This window comes from Balaenoptera physalus, assembly GCF_965194825.1.
Source record: "Balaenoptera physalus genome assembly, chromosome: 1".
NCBI classification, from domain to species: domain Eukaryota; kingdom Metazoa; phylum Chordata; class Mammalia; order Artiodactyla; family Balaenopteridae; genus Balaenoptera; species Balaenoptera physalus.
In genome coordinates, this window is record NC_138882.1 from 64655151 (window position 1) to 64677603 (window position 22453).

A 22453-nucleotide genomic window follows, 5' to 3' on the forward strand; every position below is an offset into this window, starting at 1 on the left:
GTGCCTGATCTGTTTCATTTTTTTTCTGGCCACACCGAACAGCCTGTGAGATCTTAGTTCCCTGGCTAGGGATTGAACCCTGGGCCCCTGGTAGTAAAAGTGAGGAGTCCTAACCACTGGACCGCCAGGAAATTCCCTCACTTTAAAGAGTCCAAAGAATTAAATGGTAGCTAATATTGCCCAAGTATTCCCCCCAATTATATTCATTTGAAATCATCAAAAAATTCTATTCTGTCCTTGCTCCATATCACATAATTTTCCCTGAATAGGCCAGTGGCAGGCTTCCAGAGACCAATGTACTAGGAGCTACACCTCTAGAGAGACCCATTTCAGGAAACCAGCCCATTCCAAGGGTGATGGGGATTTTTCTTATTCTTCTGTGGTGATACAGGTATGCCAGGCTTCAGGATTGGGACAACTTTCACATATTTTCCAACAGAGCCAAAAGTCTAGTGTCAAGAAGAACCCCAGCAGCTCTTTACTGCATAGGCCTCAGTAGGTACATGGAAGGGCAAGTTCTCTACCTTCAAAAGCAAATTGAAGAACAATCAGAGAATGCTCAGGACAGTGGAGTTGACCTACTCAAGGTAAGGCCTCTTCTCTGGTTTCCCCAGTAAGTCATGCCTTAAATGGATTTTTCTCTACCTCCTGTGATAATTATTTTCTCTGATTACAGAAGTTACACATGTTTTATAGTTTAAGTTTTTGAAGGCAACTCCCTCCCCATAATTAGAATATAAATTGCCCACAACCTTACTACTCAGAGATAATCACTTTATACATATTGAGATATCACTTTCCAAGTTTTCTTCCATGTGTGTGCATGCATTTCCATTTTTTAAACTTGCTACTAAATAAGATATATTTGTGAATAATTCCCTGCTGTTAAATTGTTTTCTGCACCACTAGTTAAAAGGAAGCCTAGTATTTTATCTTATAGATTTACTATTAGGTGATATTGCCAAACTATTCTTAGATAGAATTTTTCTGTAGTACTTTATTGCTGTTGCTGTGATAAACATCTTGGTAGATAAATCTTTGCACACAGCAATTTAAAACATTCAACTGATACATAGTAAGGACCTGGTACTAGGTGTTGGGGTACAAGAGTGAGCAAATTAAACCTGGTGCCTGCCTCCCAGAGTCTACAGCCCAGCATGGGCAAGCTCCCCTATGAGAATGAAGGGCTGAACCTCCAGGGCCGTCTTAACAAGTGTTTGCCTTGTTATCTTAGAAACTGAATGCAGGTGAATTCCTTTTCTATTGCTATGTCTCCAAGTACACAACCTTAACAGCTTAAACGACAGCACTTCTTTTCTCATCTCTGGGCTTAGCAGTCAAAAGTCTGGACGGGCTTGGCTGGGTTCTCTGCTGAGGGTCTTACAAGGCTAAAATCAAGGTGTTGGCTGAGGTATTTTCTCATGATCTAGGGAAGAACCTGCTTGCAGGTTCCTTCAGGTTGTTGGCAGAATCTAGATGCTGACGATTTTAAGGCACCTCCCTATTTCAGAGATGTTAAACTGTTTCCAAACAAGGCATCTTGAGACCAGTGAAGAATAGTTGCTCGTTTAATCTTCGGAGGCATTGTCACGGGCTGGGTCTTTTTCACTGCCGCTGGATAGAAAAGCCTTGAATTTGCCCAGGTGGGAGCCCACTCCCTACCACTCTCGTAGCACACTCAACCTCAGCATCTCTTCCTGCAATCTGTTCACACCAGCTGACTAAATCGCCGCCTCCAAAACCACACAAGTTCACTGTCATCACCGCTTGGAGGTATGTACTCTTTGACATAGAACATGTATTTATATTTCTGATTCATAAAACATTCTTCTGGTTCTCACACAGTATATGGAAATTGTTTGGTGATATAAAACATTTTGTTTTATGTAATTATTATGTATTACATATGACTTATATAATTATTATGTGTATTATGTAATTTATTTCATGTAATTCGATGGAGCAAATGTCTTTCCTTAAGAAAATTACTTGTGAGGGATTTAAAACATGCTTAACTTCATGTTGTTTTAAAAAAATAGATTTTTACCATCTTAAACATGATTTAATTTATTCCAACATTCTCTTTTTCCTTTCAAATACCAGGCACATTACGTATGACATATGAGTTGACTGTCATTATCACTTTTAAATATTCAGTGCTAATAAAGGGGTACCACAATTTTGGCCAACCTGATATATGGAAATCCAGGTAGATAAATTAGCAGCTGGTTAAAAGAAAGCACCTCTTTATTTAATGAGTAGTAAAGTATAAAACTCACCTATCCCAAAGACAGTACAGGTTAAAAACACAGTAGGTGCTATTGGGATTACAATAAAGATGTGTAAAATGTTGTCTTTGTACTCAAGGAGTTTGTGATTTGAGTTCCAGAAGGGGATGGGGCTGGGAAGCCCAGGAATGAGACGGAGTGGTAGAGGTGGGGAGTAGAAAGGACACAAGAACACAAAAGAACACAAAGTCAAACTTAGTATCTCCCACAGTACACAGAGCAATGCCTTTTACACATGTTACTGAACCAAACTTGGGCTCGTTCTCCCACATGCAGTAAAGCTAATCTACTGACACCAGGTGTGGTGAAGGAAAGTGCAGCATTTACTGTAAGGTGCCAGACAAGGAGTCTGGGGCAGGTAATGCTCAAAAAACCCGAACTCCCCAAAAGGTTTCAGGGAAGCATTTTTAAAGGCAAGGTGAGGGAGAGGATTCACAGGGTATGTGATCAGCTTGTACACATTTCTCTGACTGATTGATGGCGAGGTAACAGGGCAGTGTCACAGGGGTTAACGTCATCAGTCCTCAGGCTCCAGTAGGTCTGGGGGCTATATCTCATGGTCATTAAGTACTTAACTTCTAACATCTATAAAACAACTCAGGAAATGTGCAACAGGTACTGTTATCTAGTTACTTCATGGAGGAACTAAAGAGTCTGTGACTGCCATATGGCTGATGTACTGTTTAAATTGTTACTAGTGCTCCTGGCCCAACTGCCATTTTTGTCACTACATGGTCATATCCTTTCAATCATTAATTCTTGAGCCAGGCTTTTGTGACTCAGGGGAGGCCTGGGAGACTACAGCTTTTCTACAAACAAGAGGAAGGCAGAGGACATGGTGAGAGCGGTCTGTCCCAAGAAGGCCCCATAGGGTCCTGCTTGGTTACACACAGTAGATGTTTAATTTCTTTTTAATTTCTTGAATAAATAATTGATAGACAAAATAAACATGTAACAGGTTAGTCAGGAAAACTCAATGTTTCAATCCATTTCTATGAAATTGAAGTAAATGCAATAAAAGAAAAAGACATTGTATTGTTGACCATCAAGTTAGCAAAGACATGAGAGAAGACACATTCATGCTCTGAAGGACTCTCATAAACTTTCTAGAGAGCATTCTGGCAAAATACGTGAATATCTTTAAAATATTTACATCATTTAATTCTCCTCCTAGGAACTAACCTAAGGAAATAATCAGATGGCAAACAAAAATGTATCTATAAAGATGTTGATCTCAGGTTTATAGTATTTAAAAAACTAGGGGAAAATAAAAATTATATGCCTTTCAAAAATATTGGTTAAGTCAGAAATGGTATATTTAAACATTGGGGTTTTTTTTTCTTTTTTTTTCTTTTAAATATATTTTATTTATTTTATTTATTTTTGGCTGCATTGGGTCTTAGTTGCAGAATGCGGGATCTTTCCGTTGTGGTGCATGGGCTCTTCGTTGCGGCACACAGGCTTCTCTCTAGTTGTGGCATGAGGGTTTTTCTCTCTCTAGTTGTGGCGCTCCAGCTTCAGAGCATGTGGGCTCTGTAGTTTGTGGCACGCAGGCTCTCTAGTTGAGGCATGTGAGCTCAGTAGTTGTGGCGCATGGGCTTATTTGCCCCACAGCATGTGGGATCTTAGTTCCCTGACCAGGGATCGAACCTGTATCGCCTGCATTGTAAGCTGGATTCTTTACCACTGGACCACCAGCGAAGTCCCTGGGATACTTTCACATTAAAAAAAAAAATCTGAATTTCTTACTCTTCTTTTAAAAATTGGAGTATCTGGTGACTCTAGGCCCCAATCCTAAAGGGCAGCTACTGGCTGGAATTGATGAGGGGTGACATTTAGGGCATACCCTCTCCAGTATGACATAATCCCCTCTGCTTCTTATCTTGCTACATTCAGCCTCTTATTTATGTTTCTTGCCCAGCTCTGTCAGCATTTGAATTTGTGAGATCTGATGTAAAAGAATCATGTCGTTGAAAAGAGCCCTTTAAGATAGAGCATCTGCATGTCACCTCAGGTTAATCTCCAGATTTTCTTTAACCCCCTTTACCCAAATCTACTCTTCAAACTTTCAGAACTATTTTTAATTCTAGCAACAGCCATCCACCCTTGTCTAGCGCCTTTATATATATAATCTGCTTTCTTTCACCATTGTTTGTCTGGCCATGTCTTCTTCCTTCAGATCTCACATCCCTTCCACATCTTCCAGGAGAAATTAAGAAGTTCCTGCTTTGTGTTCTCCCTGAGGATCCTTGTTCCCATGTTGCCTGCACTGCATTTTAACGGCTTATTTGAATACACCCTTAGCTGGTGCTCAAGGCATGGCGTCTTGCTCAGGATAAATCGCCCAGCAAAGAAAAATACAAGATACCAGTCAGATTTTTACCACAGTTGTCTCCGCCGTGTGGCTGACAGGGTCTTGGTGCTCCAGCAAGTGTCAGGCCTGAGCCTCTGAGGTGGGAGAGCCGAGTTCAGGACATTGGACCACTGGAGACCTCCTGGCTCCACGTAATATCAATCGGCGAGAGCTCTCCCAGTGATCTCTGTCTCAACACTAAGACCCAGCTCCACTCAATGACCAGCAAGCTCCAGTGCTGGACACCCCATGCCAAACAACTAGCAAGACAGGAACACAACCCCACCCATTAGCAGAGAGGCTGCCTAAAATGATACTAAGTTCACAGACACCCCAAAACACACCACCAGACGTGGTTCTGCCCACCAGAAAGACAAGATCCAGCCTCATCCATCAGAACACAAGCACCAGTCCCCTCCACTAGGAAGCCGACACAACCCACTGAGCCAAATTTACCCACTGGGGGCAGACACCAAAAACAATGGGAACTACAAACCTGCAGCCTGCGAAAAGGAGACCCCAAACACAATAAATTAAGCAAAATGAGAAGACAGAGAAATACACAGCAGATGAAGGAGCAAGGTAAAAACCCACCAGACCAAACAAATGAAGAGGAAATAGGCAGTCTACCTGAAAAAGAATTCAGAGTAATGATAGTAAAGATGATCCAAAATCTTGGAAATAGAATGGAGAAAATACAAGAAATGTTTAACAAGGACCTAGAAGAACTAAAGAGCAAACAAACAATGATGAACAACACAATAAATGAAATTAAAAATTCTCTAGAAGGAATCAATATCAGAATAACTGAGGCAGAAGAATGGATAAGTGACCTGGAAGATAAAATAGTGGAAATAACTACCACAGAGAAGAATAAAGAAAAAAGAATGAAAAGAATTGAGGACAGTCTCAGAGACCCCTGGGACAACATTAAACACACCAACATTCGAATTATAGGGGTCCCAGAAGAAGAAGAGAAAAAGAAAGGGACTGAGAAAATCTTTGAAGAGATTATAGTTGAAAACTTCCCCACCACATTTTAACTGTATATTTGAATACTCCCTTAGCCGGTGCTCAAGGGATGATGTCTTGGTCAGAATAAATCACCTAATATGGGAAAGGAAACAGTCAATCAAGTCCAGGAAGTGCAGAGAGTCCCAAACAGGATAAATCCAAGGAGAAACAAACCAAGACACATATTAATCAAACCATCAAAATTTAAATACAAAGAAAAATATATTAAAAGTAGGAAGGGAAAAGCAACAAATAACATACAAGGGAATCCCCATAAGTGTAACAGCTGATCTTTCAGCAGAAAATCTGTAAGCCAGAAGGAAGTGGCAGGACATATTTAAAGTGTGAAAGAGAAAACTCTACAACCAAGATTACTCTACCCAGCAAGGATCTCATTCAGATTCGACAGAGAAATTAAAACCTTTACAGACAAGCAACAGCTAAGAGAATTCAGCACCACCAAACCAGCTTTACAACAAATGCTAAAGGAACTTCTCTAGGCAGGAAACACAAGAGAAGGAAAAAACCTACAATAACAAACCCAAAACAATTAAGAAAATGGTAATAGGAACATACATATGGATAATTACCTTAAATGTAAGTGGATTAAATGCTCCAACTAAAAGACATAGACTGGCTGAATGGATGCAAAAACAAGACCCGTATATATGCTGTCTACAACAGACCGACTTCAGACCTAGCGACACATACAGACTAAAAGTGAGGGGATGGAAAAAGATATTCCATGCAAATGGAAATCGAAAGAAAGCTGGCGTAGCAATTCTCATATCAGACAAAATAGACTTTAAAATAAAGACTTACAAGAGACAAAGAAGGACACTACATAATGATCAAGGGATCATCATTCTCAATGGTGAAAACCTGAAACCATTTCCACTAAGATCAGGAACAAGACAAGGTTGCCCACTCTCACCACTATTATTCAACATAGTTTTGGAAGTTTTGGCCACAGCAATCAGAGATGAAAAAGAAATAAAAGGAATCCAAATTGGAAAAGAAGAAGTAAAACTGCCACTGTTTGCAGATGACATGATACTATACATAGAGAATCCTAGAGATGCTATCAGAAAACTACTAGAGCTAATCAATGAATTTGGTAAAGTAGCAGGATACAAAATTAATGCACAGAAATCTCTTGCATTCCTATACACTAATGACAAAATATCTGAAAGAGAAATTAAGGAAACACTCCCATTTACCATTGCAACAAAAAGAATAAAATACCTAGGAATAAACCTACCTAAGGAGACAAAAAACCTGTATGCAGAAAACTATAAGACACTGATGAAAGAAATTAAAGGTGATACAAACAGATGGAAAGATATACGATGTTCTTGGATTGGAAGAATCAACATTGTGAAAATGACTATACTACCCAAAGCAGTCTACAGATTCAATGCAATCCCTATAAAACTACCAATGGCATTTTTCACAGAACTAGAACAAAAAATTTCACAATTTGTATGGAAACACCAAAGGCCCCGAATTGCCAAAGCAATCTTGAGAAAGAAAAACAGACCTGGAGGAATCAGGCTCCCTGACTTCAGACTATACTGCAAAGCTACAGTAATCAAGACAGTATGGTACTGGCACAGAAACAAAAATACAGATCAATGTAACAGGATAGAAAGCGCAGAGATAAACGCACGCACATATGGTCACCTTATCTTTGACAGAGGAGGCAAGAATATACAATGGAGAAAAGACAACCTCTTCAATAAGTGGTGCTGGGATAACTGGACAGCTACATGTAAAAGAATGAAATTAGAACACTTTCTAACACCATACACAAAAATAAACTCAAAATGGCTTAAAGACCTAAATGTAAGGCCAGACACTATAAAACTATTAGAGGAAAACATAGGCAGAACACTCTATGACATAGATCACAGCAAGATCGTTTTTGACCCCCCTCCTAGAGAAATGGAAATAAAAACAAAAATAAAGAAATGGGACCTAATGAAACTTCAAAGCTTTTGCACAGCAAAGGAAACCATAAACAAGATGAAAAGACAACCCTCAGAACGGGACAAAGTATTTGCAAAGCAACTGACAAAGGATTAATCTCCAAAATATACAAGCAGCTCATGCAGCTCAATATCAAAAAAACAAACAACCCAATCCATAAATGGGCAGAAGACTTAAATAGACATTTCTTCCAAGAAGATATACAGATTATCAACAAACACATGAAAGGATGCTCAGCATCACTAATCATTAGAGAAACGCAAATCAAAACTACAATGAGGTATCACCTCACACTGGTCAGAATGGCCATCATCAAAAAAATCTACAAACAATAAATGCTGGAGAGGGTGTGGAGAAAAGGGAACCCTGTTACACTGTTGGTGGGAATGTAAATTGATACAGCCACTATGGAGAACAGTATGGAGGTTCCTTAAAAAACTAAAAATAGAACTACCATATGACCCAGCAATCCCACTACTGAGCATATACCCTGAGAAAACCATAATTCAAAAAGAGATATGTACCACAATGTTCATTGCAGCACTATTTACAATAGCCAGGACATGGAAACAACCTAAGTGTCCATCGACAGATGAATGGATTAAGATGTGGCACATATATACAATGGAGTATTACTCAGCCATGAAAAGAAACGAAAGTGAGTTATTTGTAGTGAGGTGGATGGACCTAGAGTCTGTCATACAGAGTGAAGTAAGTCAGAAAGAGAAAAACAAATACCGTATGCTAACACATATATATGGAATCTAAAAAAAAATGATTCTGATGAACCTAAGGGCAGGACTGGAATAAAGACACAGACATAGAGAATGGACTTGAGGACACGGGGAGGGGGAAGAGTAAGCTGGGATGAAGTGAGAGAGTAGCACTGACATATGTACACTACCAAATGTAAAATAGATAGCTAGTGGGAAGCAGCTGCATAGCACAGGGAGAGCAGCTCGGTGCTTTGTGACCACCTAGAGGGGTGGGATAAGGAGGGTGGGAGGGAGAACCAAGAGGGAGGGGATATGGGGATATATGTATACATATAGCTGATTCACTTTGTTATACAGCAGCAACTAACACAACGATGTAAAGCAATTATACCTCAATAAAGATGTTAAAAAAGAAAAGAAAAAAAAAGAATCATATCATTGGAAAATATTCATAACGTGGTGCTAAATGAGAAAAAAATGTTACTGTATTGGTGATTAATTTTGAAACTATGCACCTCAGATTGGGACTAGAACCCACGTGCCAGGACTCGAACCCAGCCAAAACCCACAGTCTTCCAACTGAGATCACACACCTGGTCTCAGGACTTAATGAAGCTCAGGTTTTTGATGTCTTGTCACAGAAAGAATTCAGTGAGAGACAAAGTGATAGGTAAGAAGTGGATTTATTTAGAGAGAAACACACTCCACAGACAGAGTGTGTGCCATTTCAGAAGGTGAGAAAGGCACCAGGGTATGGGGGTTGTCAGTTTTTATAGGGGTGGGTAATTTCATAGGCTAATGAGTAGGAGGAGTATTCCAGCTATTTCAGGGAAGGGGTGGGGATTTCCAGGAATTGGGCCACTGCCCACCTTTTGATCCTTATGGATCCTTGGAACTGTCATGGTACCTGTGGGTGTGTCATTTAGCTTGCTGATGTATTACAGTGAGTGTATACTGAGGCTCAAGGTCTAGTGGAAGTTGACTTGTCCACTGTCTTGGACCCATTTGGTTTTTGGGGGTTTTTTTGTTTTTAATTTTTATTTTTGGCTGTGTTGGGTCTTCGTTTCTGTGTGAGGGCTTTCTCTGGTTGTGGCAAGTGGGGGCCACTCTTCATCGCGGTGCGCGGGCCTCTCACTATCACAGCCTCTCTTGTTACGGAGCACAGGCTCCAGACGCGCAGGCTCAGTAGTTGTGGCTCACGGGCCTAGTTGCTCCGCGGCATGTGGGATCTTCCCAGACCAGGGCTCGAACCCGTGTCCCCTGCATTGGCAGGCAGATTCTCAACCACTGCGCCACCAGGGAAGCCCCGACCCATTTGGTTTTAATCAGTTTATGTCATGTCCTCGGGCTATGTTGTTCTTTCAAAGATTGTGCCCTGCTCCCTTCCCTCCTGTTTCAGTGTGATCCCAGTTGTGGTGGGTATGAGTGTGTGTGTATGTGTGTGTGTGTGTGTGTGTGTGTAAGTGATAGGCAGTGTCAACTGAAGAAAAACACACAACCTAAAAGTTGCAAGTTAAATTTTCTTCGGGGATCTTACTGAGGACTATAGTTGTAGCCTGGAGGTTGGCCTCTCAGATAGCTTTTGAGTAACTGCTCTGAAGAAGTAAGGAAGGAGACAGGATATATAGGAGTTTTTTCCTAGGAAGAACATGAAAAGATTACTGCTAGTCACAAAGAACAGATATATCAAGTTAATGACTTTAGCACTTTTCTATGTACGGAAGATGCAAGGATCTGGGTTCATTGAAATTATTCCTTAGATATGCATCTTAACTATCTATGGCCAGTATCCAAAACACAAAATGCTTCCTGTTTTTCTCAGGCCCCGCCATCGGTGGGTGGCTGCAGTGGCTAATGGCTTGATTCTTGTAGAACTGTGATGGTGGGCAACATTCCCTGTCCACAACAAAGAAATTAAAAAACGGGAGAGTATGTATCCAAATGTGAAAATATTTCTTTTTATGTGTTATAATTAAGAGTGATTTTCTTTTTCTATCCTCATTTTTTCCCTAAATTCTGAGTTGTTTGTTCGTTTTTCCCTTTTATTCCCCCCTCTCCAATGTCTACATATTTTTTTTTCAATTGAGGTATAATTCTCTAAATTTTGAAAATCAACTTATATTGCTTTGGTAATCAAAAGAAAATATTGTGGTTTTGCTGTTGTTGTTACTGAACTGAACTTGGGTCTGCTTGCCCACCACACAGCAAAGCCAATTTACTGACACCAGGTAGTGGTGAAGGAAAGTACAGCATTTATTGTCAGGCCCAGAAAGGAGAATGGATGGCTCATGTTCAAAAGACCCAAACTCCCCAAAGATTTTCAGGGAAGGGTTTTTATTTTTATTTTTAAAAATATTTATTTATTTATTTGGCTGTGTCAGGTCTTAGTTGTGGCACGTGGGATCTTCGTTGTGGCACGCGAGTTCTAGAGTGCGCAGGCTCATTAGTTGCAGCACGCAGGCTCTTTAGTTGTGGTGCACAGGCTCTAGAGCGCACAGGCTTAGTTGCCCTGCAGCACATGGGATCTTAGTTCCCTGACCAGGGATCAAACCCATGTCCCCCACACTGGAAGGTGGATTCTTAACCACTGGACCACCAGGGAAGTCCCTCAGGGAAGGGTTTTTAAAGGCAACATTTTGGGGTGAGGGCTGCAGGGTACATGACTTTATTCTGATTGGCTGGTGGTGATGTAATAGGGTGGTGTTTCAGGATTCTTAATCATCAACCTTCTGGTTCCAACCAGTCTGGGTCTGTATCTTGTAGTCAGCATGTAGTCACAATCCTCTACATGGGTGGGGGTCTTAGTTCCTGCAGAAGAACTCAAAGATATGTATCAGATTGTGATGTATATCCCTTGGGGAGGAGCTAGGATTCTGTTTTATCACTGAACTATTGTTTCTTGACTGTTTTTCTGCATCCCCTCACTTCCCTAATTAGTAACTGCTTGAGTCTGCCCTTTGGAACTCAGGGAAGGCCTAGAAGACCAAAGCCCTTTTCTACAAACAGGAAACAGGGGACACAGAAGGGCTTTTGTACGTGGGAGAGCCCTGCAGGGTCCTGCTTAGTTTCAGTCACCCCCTTTCTTTGATACTCCTCAATCCTGGGGGGAACAGGGAGGCAGGACAAGAAAGAGAATAAAGTTTTAGATAGAGAGGTTAATCATAAACTCAGCAGGAGAACTGAGTTTCAGGGGGACATAGTTTCATTTTTAAAAAGTGGTTGCCAAAAAGGGTTATTGAGCCCACCCATATCACATTCGTGGTCTGGGTAGGCCACTGGGGCTACTCCACCTGACATTTATCATCTAATCTCCACTACTTTCTACATATGTCTCTGTAATATGCTTTTTCGCTTGATTGCTTATACCCTTGAAATGATCCCAAATCATCTGAGAAGGAAAAATCTTTCCAGTCAAGGACCCGTTTCTGATTCTGATATGATGCTTTTTTCTTTAGAACTTGGAGAATCTCATGGCTCAAAATACCACCGGGCCTGTCTTCTACCCAAGGCTCTACCACCTGATGGCCTATGTCTGTATACTAATGGGAGATGGGCAGAACTGCAACCTCTTCCTGAACACAGCCTTACAGCTCTGTGAAACACAAGGGAATGTGCTGGAGAAATGCTGGCTGAACATGAGCAAAGTATGTAGCATCAGCTAGCAAGCTGGGGAAGGGGATGCTCACGGGGGATGTGAAGGAGCCCCAGAAGCCCACTGCCTGGCTGGGTTTCACCAGGTGTGAAAGGTCAGCAGAGGCCTTTCTGGACCCTTACTGAAAGGGGTGACACATCCATAGGTCAGGTATTTGCACCTCCTCTTCTCCTTTGAGTTCTCATGGGATTTTCCCCTCCTGCAAATCCCCTTTAGCAAGATGTCCACCTTCTCATAGGTCTCACCACATTCCACTTTGTGTTCCATGTCTTGCCTCCCTTCAAGAATGTGAACTCTTAGAATGCAAAAACCACTGGGTCCCTAGCATGGTGCCTTATACTCGGTATTTGTTGAATAAGTGAATGAATGTTCACTTCTACATGTTTATTTAAAGAATCATGTGTCAGTATCCTAGTTTGGGCTGCAAAATTCATTGTTTGCCTGTGGGTTCGCCTGGTTTTAAAAGTTCAGGGACATTTGACCATTTGGGGATTACCCCACTCTTGACCACACAAGCTGAGGAGCACTGATGAATTCTGTGTTCTCTTTGTCTCCTCTCAGGAATGGTGGTACTCCAGCTCTGAGTTAACAGAAGACCAGTGGCTTCAGACGCTCTTGAGTCTCCCACCATGGGAAAAAGTTGTATCAGGCAAGGTAAACGTGCAGGATATTCAAAAAAACAAATTCCTGATGAGAGCTAATATCCTGGACAATCCTTTCTAACATTTCATGAAAGAGAACAAAGATTTTAGTAAGACTCATTCTCTTGTGATTATCCATTATTAACCTTTCTTTATAGGCAGCACCATCCAGGCTCCTGCATATTCCCTTCTGTTCCAGGCACAGGACCAGACCTGTTGGTTTCTCCTCTGTCTGGAGGGTTAGAAAGGGTCGATAGTGTCATGTTTTCCTTTCTCCCAGCTTCACACAAATTCCCTTTGCCTTTCATGTTGTTTTAGCTTGACCTGTTTATTTTCAGCCCATGCAAAATTGTAGCAGATCAAAAAATTTTAATATCAAAATGGTACATGTTGCAACAGATACACTTCTAGTTAATCTATTAAACTGAAAATGGTTGTTTTTAAATGTCCAGTTGTTTAATCTTTTGTGTATAGCCCAGGATTACAAATAGCAAATTCTCCTCATGGTCTGTAAGGGCAAGATTTCAAAAGACACCTCTTTGTTGTGTGTGACTGCAGCCTCCAAAGCCCCTCTAACCACATGCATCAAATATCTGTGGAAATACTTTTTTTTTTTTTTTTGGCTGCACGGCTTGTGGGATCTCAGTTCCCCAGCCAGGGATTGAACCCAGGCCACCACAGTGAAAGCCCAGAATCCTAACCACTAGGCCACCAGGGAACTCCTGGAAATAAATTTTTAAATGGAAAGATTAGCAATTTTGATGTGTCTTTTACATGCTTAGAGTTGATATATTTCTATATTTAGCAAAGTCATAGCATTCAACTTAACTTCCCAGATGTTGGAGAAGCTGCCCTAGAGCCATCTGTGGTCACTGTCTCTCTTTGTTGGCAGACAGAACAGTTCTTATAGGCACTTTGTGCCTCTGATGGTTCATGTGGAACACGTGTAGATTCAGCCCCTCTCTGTGTTGCTGCAGCTCCCTCGTGTTCACTCATTTCACAGACCCAGGTGGCCTCCTCAAGCAAGTGCCCCAGGATTTCTATTTTGTTGACTCTAGTCACCTTTTGATCCTGGAAAGAGGTTCTTCTGATGGACATCGACGTGTCCGACTTTAACGTACACCTCAAATTCTCCTAGTGATTTCCACAGGCAGTGCCCCGTGTGGGTGCGTTCTTTCATAGGCCTGTATTTCATTGTCCTTCTGCAAAAGGCAAAGCTGTGTTTTTCCTCCTGGTAATATAACTGAGTTCTATTAAGGAGGTTGGATAATCCCAGTTGGTACCAGCAGGTTAGTCACAGGGTCCTGGGCCCTGACATGATGGTAAGGACAGCTGGCTAGGAGATCAGAGCATTAGGTTCTAACATGAGCTCTGCCACAAGCATATTCCTGGGGGCTCATCACCTAACCTCCCTATTTCAGCACTGGGTGTGGGTATCAAGTAAGATAATAAAGTTGTAAAAAGGAATTGAAAAATTACATTGTGCCGTACAAGCAAAAAATTAGTATTAGATGACTGATTTTAAACAAATGCATCAAATATTGAACTTTGCATAAATATTGTCCCCTTCAAAGGTGTCATCCTGAAAGTTGCACACTTGTCCCATGTGCTACATAAAAATTCCTTGCTTTCTAATTGCCTTCATTATTTTATATAACATTCATCTTAATCATTCACTTATTTACTCACCCAACTAACATTTTTTTTGACTGATCACCATGCATCAGGCATTGATTAAGTTCCAGAGATTAAGACACAAAGACATAAAAGACACAATCCTTGACCTTGGTAAACTCATAGGTCTCGTAGAGGAAACAGACACGCAAGTCAACCTCACTTAGCCCATATTTCACGGTAATTATACTAGAGGTGTGTACACAGCAAACAGCATGGTGGAGAGAGTAGCACACACAAAAACCCAGACATCTCTGAAGACTTAGCTGAACTGCCTCTGACACGAAGTCATTTGATTACCCTGTGCCTTCCAGGTGAAGGTGGAGGGCAAGTGTGGGAGAAGATAGGTGAGTGTGTAAGGGAGAGCGGGTGCACATGAGGAGAAAAGTGAGAGCAACGCTTGGCTTATAGCAGAGAGGTGTTTGACATGGAGCTTATAGGAGATGTCCTCGGCCAAGTATCTGGGGGTCTGTTCTGCAGAGGCTGTGCTGTCCTGGAAGTGAAGTGCCGTCCTTCCAGCTCCCCCCTACACGCCCCCTCCTGGGGCAGAACCTCTCATTTACATTGCCAGCACCTCCCAGATGAAGTCCTCCAGGCAGAAGCTGGGGGCTGGGTTGTGCCCACAATCCTTCATCCTCCAAGATTTTCAAAACTTCTTTCACTTTATTTGATTGGCCTCTGACCAAGCCAAAGCAAAGACTGGAGGAGGTCGACAGGGGGAGGGCAGCCTGTTACTAGAAGTACAATGAGGTAATTCCCTAAGGACTGATCAAAGAAAGTGAAAACAGAGGAAGAAGTAGGAAAAGGCCAAACTGCAATTTAGAGATTTTACATTCCACGTGTCTGAATCCAGAGGAGCAGGCATCAGGCTTTACAGGAATCCTGAACTTGCTTTCTGGCCCCAGCTACACCACAAACCAGTTATGTGACCTTTTCGTCAGTTTCCTCACCTCTAAACTAAACAGGTTGTGACAGGTTCCCATCCCTCCCCATCAGGTAGCCATTCCCTCCTCCTACCAACAGGCTGGGTGTGGGTCCACCTCCTCCGTGGCCAGCAGATGGCAGCACCAGCTCTTTGCTCTGGCCACGGCCCAAGGAACAGTTTCTGGTCAAGCTCCAAGCTTTTGTCTTCAGGTCTACAGCCTCAGCCCTGAACAGTTAGAACCATGTCAGCTTCCACGGTAGCTCCCCTCATTATCTACAGGGAGCTTCCAGCATAAGGTTCTCAGGAACATCACTTGAGAAGGTAGATTCTGACTAGAATTCTTTTTAGGAGAAGGCAGATAATTTATGAAGATTTCAGGAACAGAGAGTAACGGAGAAGTGAAGCCCTATCTTTTCTTTCTTCCTTCCTCCCTTCCTCTCTCTCTTCCTCTCTCTCTTTCTCTCTCCCTTTCTTTCTTTCTTTCTTTCTTTCTTTCTTTCTTTCTTTCTTTCTTTCTTTCTTTCTTTCTTTCTCTCTTTCTTTCTCTCTTTCTTTCTTTCTTTCTTTTCCCTTTCTTTCCTTCCTTCCTTCTCATGAGCCTGTAAACTCTCTTTCCCAAGTCTATGCGTTCCTAGAGGGCAGAGGCTCTGTCCTCATTCCCTATCTCCAGCACTATGCTCATTGCCTGGATATATAGTCAGTGCTTAGGAAATGTGAATTAGTGATTTAACCACATTTTCATTTGATCATCTTAAGTTAATTCTTACAAGCACTCTTAGAAGTAGGAACCTAGTATTTATTGAATGAGTAAACTATATGGACTTTCAGGGAAATCAATAAAAATTACTTATCATCAACTCTGCTAGCCAGACTCTGTACTCGGGTTACAATGATGAGTAAGAAACGGTCTGCACAGCGGTTACAGATGTCTATTTAAAAAACAACACGGACAACCTAAGAGCTGTGAGCTGAGTTTATTCAATGTCTTACTGAGGACGATATCGCAGGATACAGCCTCTCAGATGTCTGAGAAACTGTTCCACAGAAGTAGGGGTGGAGCCAGGATATATATGAATTTTTTTTGCTGGAAAAAAACCCAAAACATGTAGTTGAACATGTAGTTCAACATGTAGTTGAACATAAAAAGATGACTGCTAGTCACAAAGAACAGACATCTCAAATTAATGATTTTAGTGCTTTTTTATGTATGGGAAGATGCAAGAATCTGGGCTCTTTGAAATTTTTCCATAGATATGTTTCCTAACTATCTAGGGGCTGGTCAGAGAATAATACCAGCTTGGATCAGAGGGGAATTATTAATACATAGGAGAAAATGTATCAGGCCAGTTAGGCTAAACCTCTGATCGATATGTATTTCTCCAATTAATGTGATTCCAGGATGCCAAACTAGTGCTTAATAATAGATCAGATGTTAGTCTAATGCCCAGGTCATACAGCGGTGAGGTTGCTTTACCAGGCCTTTGCCTCCACAGGAAGGGATTGCATTTTGCAATGACTTTAATGCATGCCGGCTCACAGGGAGGAGGAGGCCTGAAGGGCGACCCTGGAAGAGTCATAATCTAAAAGCTTGAAATTAATTGAAATAGACAGAAAATTTACAATGAACCCAAATCTTTCACTTTCTCTTATGGTACTTTTGAGAGAGGTCATGGAAGGAGGCCAGTTATTTCTATCCTAGTGCTAGCTCTCCTCCTCAGTTTATTTCACTTTTCTCCCTTGGGCTTTTTTCTCTCTTGCTCAACCTCAATTAATCAACATTGAATCATGAGCTTAGCCTCCTGTCTGAGCCTGGCGTGTCTTGAGGTGTCCTGTGTCAGAGGATTCACCCTGTGCCCTCTGCATTGTGTGCTTCTTCCCGATGATACGGTGCTGGTTCTTATCCTTTAACCCGGGAGCTCGGTTTAGCTGCCTCAGCTAAAGGACACAGAGCGGCGTGGCACTTGCTGGCTGCCAGCCCCCCTGTGCTGCACAGAAGTTTTACATTCTTTGGGACCAAGATCCTTGAATACGCTTTTCAGAGCCATTTCCCCCTCTGCCAGACCCACTTCCTTCAGGAACGGCTTGTAGGAACACCCAGACAGGTTATAAACAAAGCCCCTAGGGTTCTGCTGGACCAGCAAGAGCAATGGCTGGGTTTTGCAAAAAGATCCCTATTCCTCTGGGTCTATTGTACATTCTAAGAGATGCCCTACAAAATAAGTTTAGATTTTATGTTTCTTTTGTCTAGTTGAAAGAGACTCTGTAATTTAAGAAAACAAAACAAAACAACAAGCCACCACCTCCCCCACCCCCACCCAATTCTATTCAAAGCAAGAGAAAGAACCTAGATTGAATCTAGATTCAAAACTCAGTCCCCAGGGTGTCCTTGTTGGGGGAAGAGAAACCTCAGACCTTAAGCAAGCCGGCCTTAGCTTTGCCATGTCCCCCGTGCCCACAGCAGAGCAGTGATTAGGTACACATGCCTGAAATTACTTAATGCCCCAAAGGATAAAGTGACCACAAATGTGTTAGCCACACAGCACTCGATGGCAGGGTTCGAAAGCAAATGTGAGAATACTAAACCTGTCAAACTTCCTCTTCCCAGATGTTGGGAGATTTAAAAAAAAAAATCCCAGACCTTCCTTACATTCTGGAATAAGAAAGGCCAGATCCATAAAGCCCACACTGAAGGAACGGATGGACAATTAAACGCAAACCCTGAGCCAAGAAGGGACAATAGTTTAACATCCTGTTTGTGGGAGGAAACAGACGCTGGAAGCAGCTGTTCCCCTGGGACTCTCGGAGCTTGAAAGATTTGTGCTTCCTTCTTGTAAACACAGCCAGGTCTCCTGGAGGTTCTAGAGCTCCCTCCTGCCTTCCACCCCAGTTGTTTTTCTTACAACCTGACTCAGTCCGACTTGAGAGCAGCCTTTCGCCAGTATGTGAGGAGGCGAGGGGAGCTTGAATACCGCCATCATCGCCTTCAGACTTAGGTCCCATTTCCAGGTGCAGGAGGACTTGTCTTTCATCCTGAGCTGCTTTTCCATGGCTGCAAGAGATTTGAATTTGGCTTTTTTTCTTCAGTAGTTCATATGGACAGACAACAACTACAGTACCACTTGTGATAGACAAAACAAAACACCTGGTTGTAGGACTTTTTTTTTTTTGGCTGCGCAGCACGTGGGATCTTTATTCCCCAACCAGGGATTAAACCCATGCTCCCTGCAGTGGAAGCATGGACTCTTAACCACTGGACCACCAGGGAAGTCCCAAAACAAGACAACTGGAAACAACCTAAATATCCAGAAATGGTTTACAACTTTATGACACATCTGTTACCCAGAAACTGGGTTCACCTCTTGGTGGGTGTAGAGCCAATAGATACAACCAAGCCAAAGTTCAGGAGAAGAAAGGATTTATTATTACTTGTGGCAAGTAAGGAGAATACCGGGGATTTTTCTCAAAGCAGTATCTCTCTGAACAGCAAAATTGGGGAAGTTTTAAGCTAAGGATACATGCATATTTATAAAGGGGCCTGAGCAGAGGAGAATTCAGCATAGAATTGGGGCAAAGGTCGACAGAGTCCAAGCTTTAGCTGATTGAAGTCAGGAAGGTCAACATCATCCCACCCTCCACCTGGGTGCGGGCCTTAGTTCCTGCAGAACTCAAAGGTATATTATTAAGTAGGGGAAGGAACTAAGAGGAACTAGGACTTTATCACTGCTTTATCACTGCACTAGTGTTTCACTGCCTTTTCTCTGTTCCTGCATTCCTCTGTTCCCTAAAGATCATTAATTACTGAGACCTGTTCTAGGGCAAGCACTGTGGCCAGGCTTAGATCACAAAATGGCTTAGGCCAAAGAGGCTTCTCTTATGTCAAGAAAGCCATTCCTGGTTCTCTTTCTCTGGGGACCCCCTAACCTATCTGTTTACACATCTATACAAGAGAAGGCCCTGCAGGTGTTAATAATAATGGCCTACATCTGTCCATACTCACACGGACGCTTCTCAGACACAATGTCAAGGGGAGAAAGCAAACAGAAGAGCACTATTGCCCCATTTTTGTTTTTAAAACAGGCAAGACATCTTTAGTGGAACCATATCTCTATCCTGATTAGAAGAAACCATTTGGAAAAAGGCCATTTTTGAGACAAGGGGAAATTTGAGTATGAACGGGGTATTAGATGAAATCAAGGAATTGTTCGTTTAAACGTGTTTTTTAAAATGTTTCCATCAAATGTGACAGGACGTTATGGTTATGTAAGGAAATGTCCATATTTTTTAAAGATGCACGCCAAAGGATGTAGAGGTGAACTGATACGATTTGGAGATTTGTTTTAAAATAATTCAGAAAAAGGAAAAAGATAAAAGGGATAGATGAAGTAATTACTGAGGGTGGGGGTATGGAGGTTGATTTTACTATTCTTTCTTCTTTTGTGCATGTTTGTGAGACGGGAAGGGAGCAGGGCACAACCTTTAAAAGAATGACAGCCATTGAGGACATGACATAAACTGGTTAGAACCACAGAACCAGCTAGGTCCAAAATGGCAGATAATTGACTTCCACTAGACCTTGAGCCTCAGTGTACGCTCATTGTAATACATCAGCATATGATAAATGACCCACCCACAGGCGCCATGACAGTTCCAAGTCCTACCATAAAAGGCCAAAAAGTGGGCAGTTGTCCAATTCCTGGAAATCCCCACCCCTTCCCCCAAATAGTTGGAATAATCCTCCCACTCATTAGCCTATGAAATTATCCAACTCTCTAAAAACTGACAACCCTGTACCCTGGGACCTCTCACCTTCTGAGATGGCCCACACACTGTCTCTGGAGTGTGTATCTCCCTGAATAAAACTTCTTTCACTTTACTATGTCTCGCTCTTGAATTCTTTTCTGCACAATGTCAAGAACCCACACTTGGTGGCTGTCCCAGGGACTAGCCTGAGACCTGGGATGTGACCATCCTCTTGTGCCCCACTTTCTTTCTTGCAACATTTGAAATTCTTCTTAATAAAAAATCTTGAATATACAGGAAAAGCGTGTATGGGGGAACCTGCTGTATGATCAGGCCACTCAAGATTGCTGTTCTCTTGCCCTCTGCACATCCCCTACTCCCAGTCCCTGCCTCATCTATACGCAATTGACCTTACCTCTTAATCATAGAGCCTAATTGGTAACTGCCCATGTGCTTGGCCCCCACCTACTCTTCCTCTCTCCCACCCCCAGCTTGTGATTGTTCTAATTAGGCCAGAATGGCTCCATCCAGATAGTTTACCTAAGGGAAACATCTGCCCCAGGAGGCTATGAGGGACTTGCTCCTCCCTGTTTCCCCTGGTAACCAATGAGCCAACCTGATTTCAATTCCCCCTGTAACTGGTAGCTTCCCCCTCCCCCTGGTAGAAGACTGCTGCCTCATCCTGCCTGCTGTCAGCCTTCCACGGTGCAGTATTGCTCCAGGACCTTGCTTCGGACGTGTAAGCTCCCCGCTCCCATAAATCACTGACGTCTCTGTCGGTGCCTCCAGGCTCTTTCTCTGGTCTTGTGGCTGGGCAACTACAAGCTTTGCAGGCCTGTGAGGTGCACCCAGCAATTGTCTAGACAGCCAGGAGGCCGAGGAAACTCCCGTGAGTGCTGAGGCGTCGGGAAATAAGGATGGGGAATGGAAAGTTGCCAGGAAAATCCCAGGATGGCTGTGCGCTAGCATGTGGGACCCTCTGGCGGCTGTTCTTGATAAATGGGGGCCGCCAAGAGAGTACGGAGAACTCATAGAAGCCCCTAAGGGTATTGCAGCGCTATTGGCCTCCGTTACAGTGGGAGAAAAGAGGTTAGACAATAAGGCAGTGGCTGCAGCTGTGGGCTGGCCGTTGCTTGCTGTGTTAAGAAAGGCCATGGGTGGTGAACTATCAGCCAAGGCTGAGTTTAGGCATCTAGAGGAGGAATTAAAACTTGAGAGAAAACACTAGGCTGGCCCAGACTGAAACTACAGACACATTAGCGGCTAGATTGAGGGAACAAGATGGGACGTTAGAGACATTAGCCTGCTGCGTGGCCCAGCTAAAGGGGAGGCAGCTTCCGTGACAGAGAGTCCGGATGGTCATGGCCTGTCCAAATTGGGACCCCCAAAGTATGGGACCCTATGAGAGCACTGATGAGGAAGATTGGGATGAGGTCATAGGAGTCCCTGTCTCAGTGAGGCCAGTGGCTGGCCCTGTGATGACCACTAAATATAAATATCAGCTTAGACCACAGAGTGTAGATAACGATCTGCTCCCTCCCCCAGAGTGGGGCTAACTGGCTACCCTCAGACACTGCACCCAGACTGAACTAGTTGAACTGGGTGACAAATTTAGACAAAAGGGGAGGGAATCAGTCGTGGCTTGATCGCTGCATATCTGGGATGTTGGTGGGGAAGGCATTATGTTCACTGGCCAGGATATGTCAAAGACGGCCTCTGTGACTAGGCACCCAGCCCTCTGGCAGCATTTATATGGGGCCATCAATGAGGGCAAAGTGATTTCCTTGCTCTCTTGGGTAATGGCCGCCTGCTGCGCCACCTGGCCCAATGAAGGGGATGTACCTACTCCTCCTCTCCGTTGGCAAACCATGGAAAAACTACAAGACGTATTAAGAGAACTAGGCATGAAACCTGCCATCTATGCCCAGCACTATCGGGGCCTAGACAATGAGTTATTTACAGCAGTCATGAAGAACACAATCCTCCAGTCTGCTCCTGGGCAATGGTATGGGGCTCTAGTTTGCATCCTGAGTCCCTTCGTAGGGCACCCACTTGCCTGGGTGGTGCAAACAATAGCAGAGTTGGGAGAAATGGAAAGGATACGGCACCTGGGGATCAGAACCACTAATTCCAAAGACGCAGGAGAAGGAAGTAAGCCTCCTCCTTGCTCCTTCCGGGGACTCACCCGAGTAACTAGAAGACAGATGTGGCAGGACCTAGTGGCGGTGGGGAACCCTATAACCAAGATAGATAAGCAGCCCAATGCTACGTTAGTGGAGCTATGGCAGAAGCTAAAGCCTGAACAACAGTTTACCAAATAAGAGAGACCCAAGACACTCCTTCCACTCCTCCAGAGGAAGAGGCCCTACCATTGGAGGTGGAAGGAATGTGTCAGCCCCCAAGGCCACTAGATTAGGGGTATAGCCAAGGTCCCAGAAGGTCCCAGGTCACAGTAATGTAG

The 22453-nt window shown here is 43.0% G+C and overlaps 1 protein-coding gene across 1 annotated transcript in view; it reads left to right on the top strand.

The window, feature by feature from the left end:
• The window catches only part of ADCY10 (adenylate cyclase 10), a 107436-nt gene that overhangs the window by 76277 nt on the left and 8706 nt on the right, over nt 1-22453 (top strand). The window contains exons 30-32 of the mRNA XM_082437076.1: nt 392-587; nt 11816-12004; nt 12574-22453. Of these exons, the coding sequence (XP_082293202.1) occupies nt 392-587; nt 11816-12004; nt 12574-12735 (547 nt within the window). The 3' untranslated portion in view covers nt 12736-22453. The remainder of the gene's footprint in view (nt 1-391; nt 588-11815; nt 12005-12573) is intronic.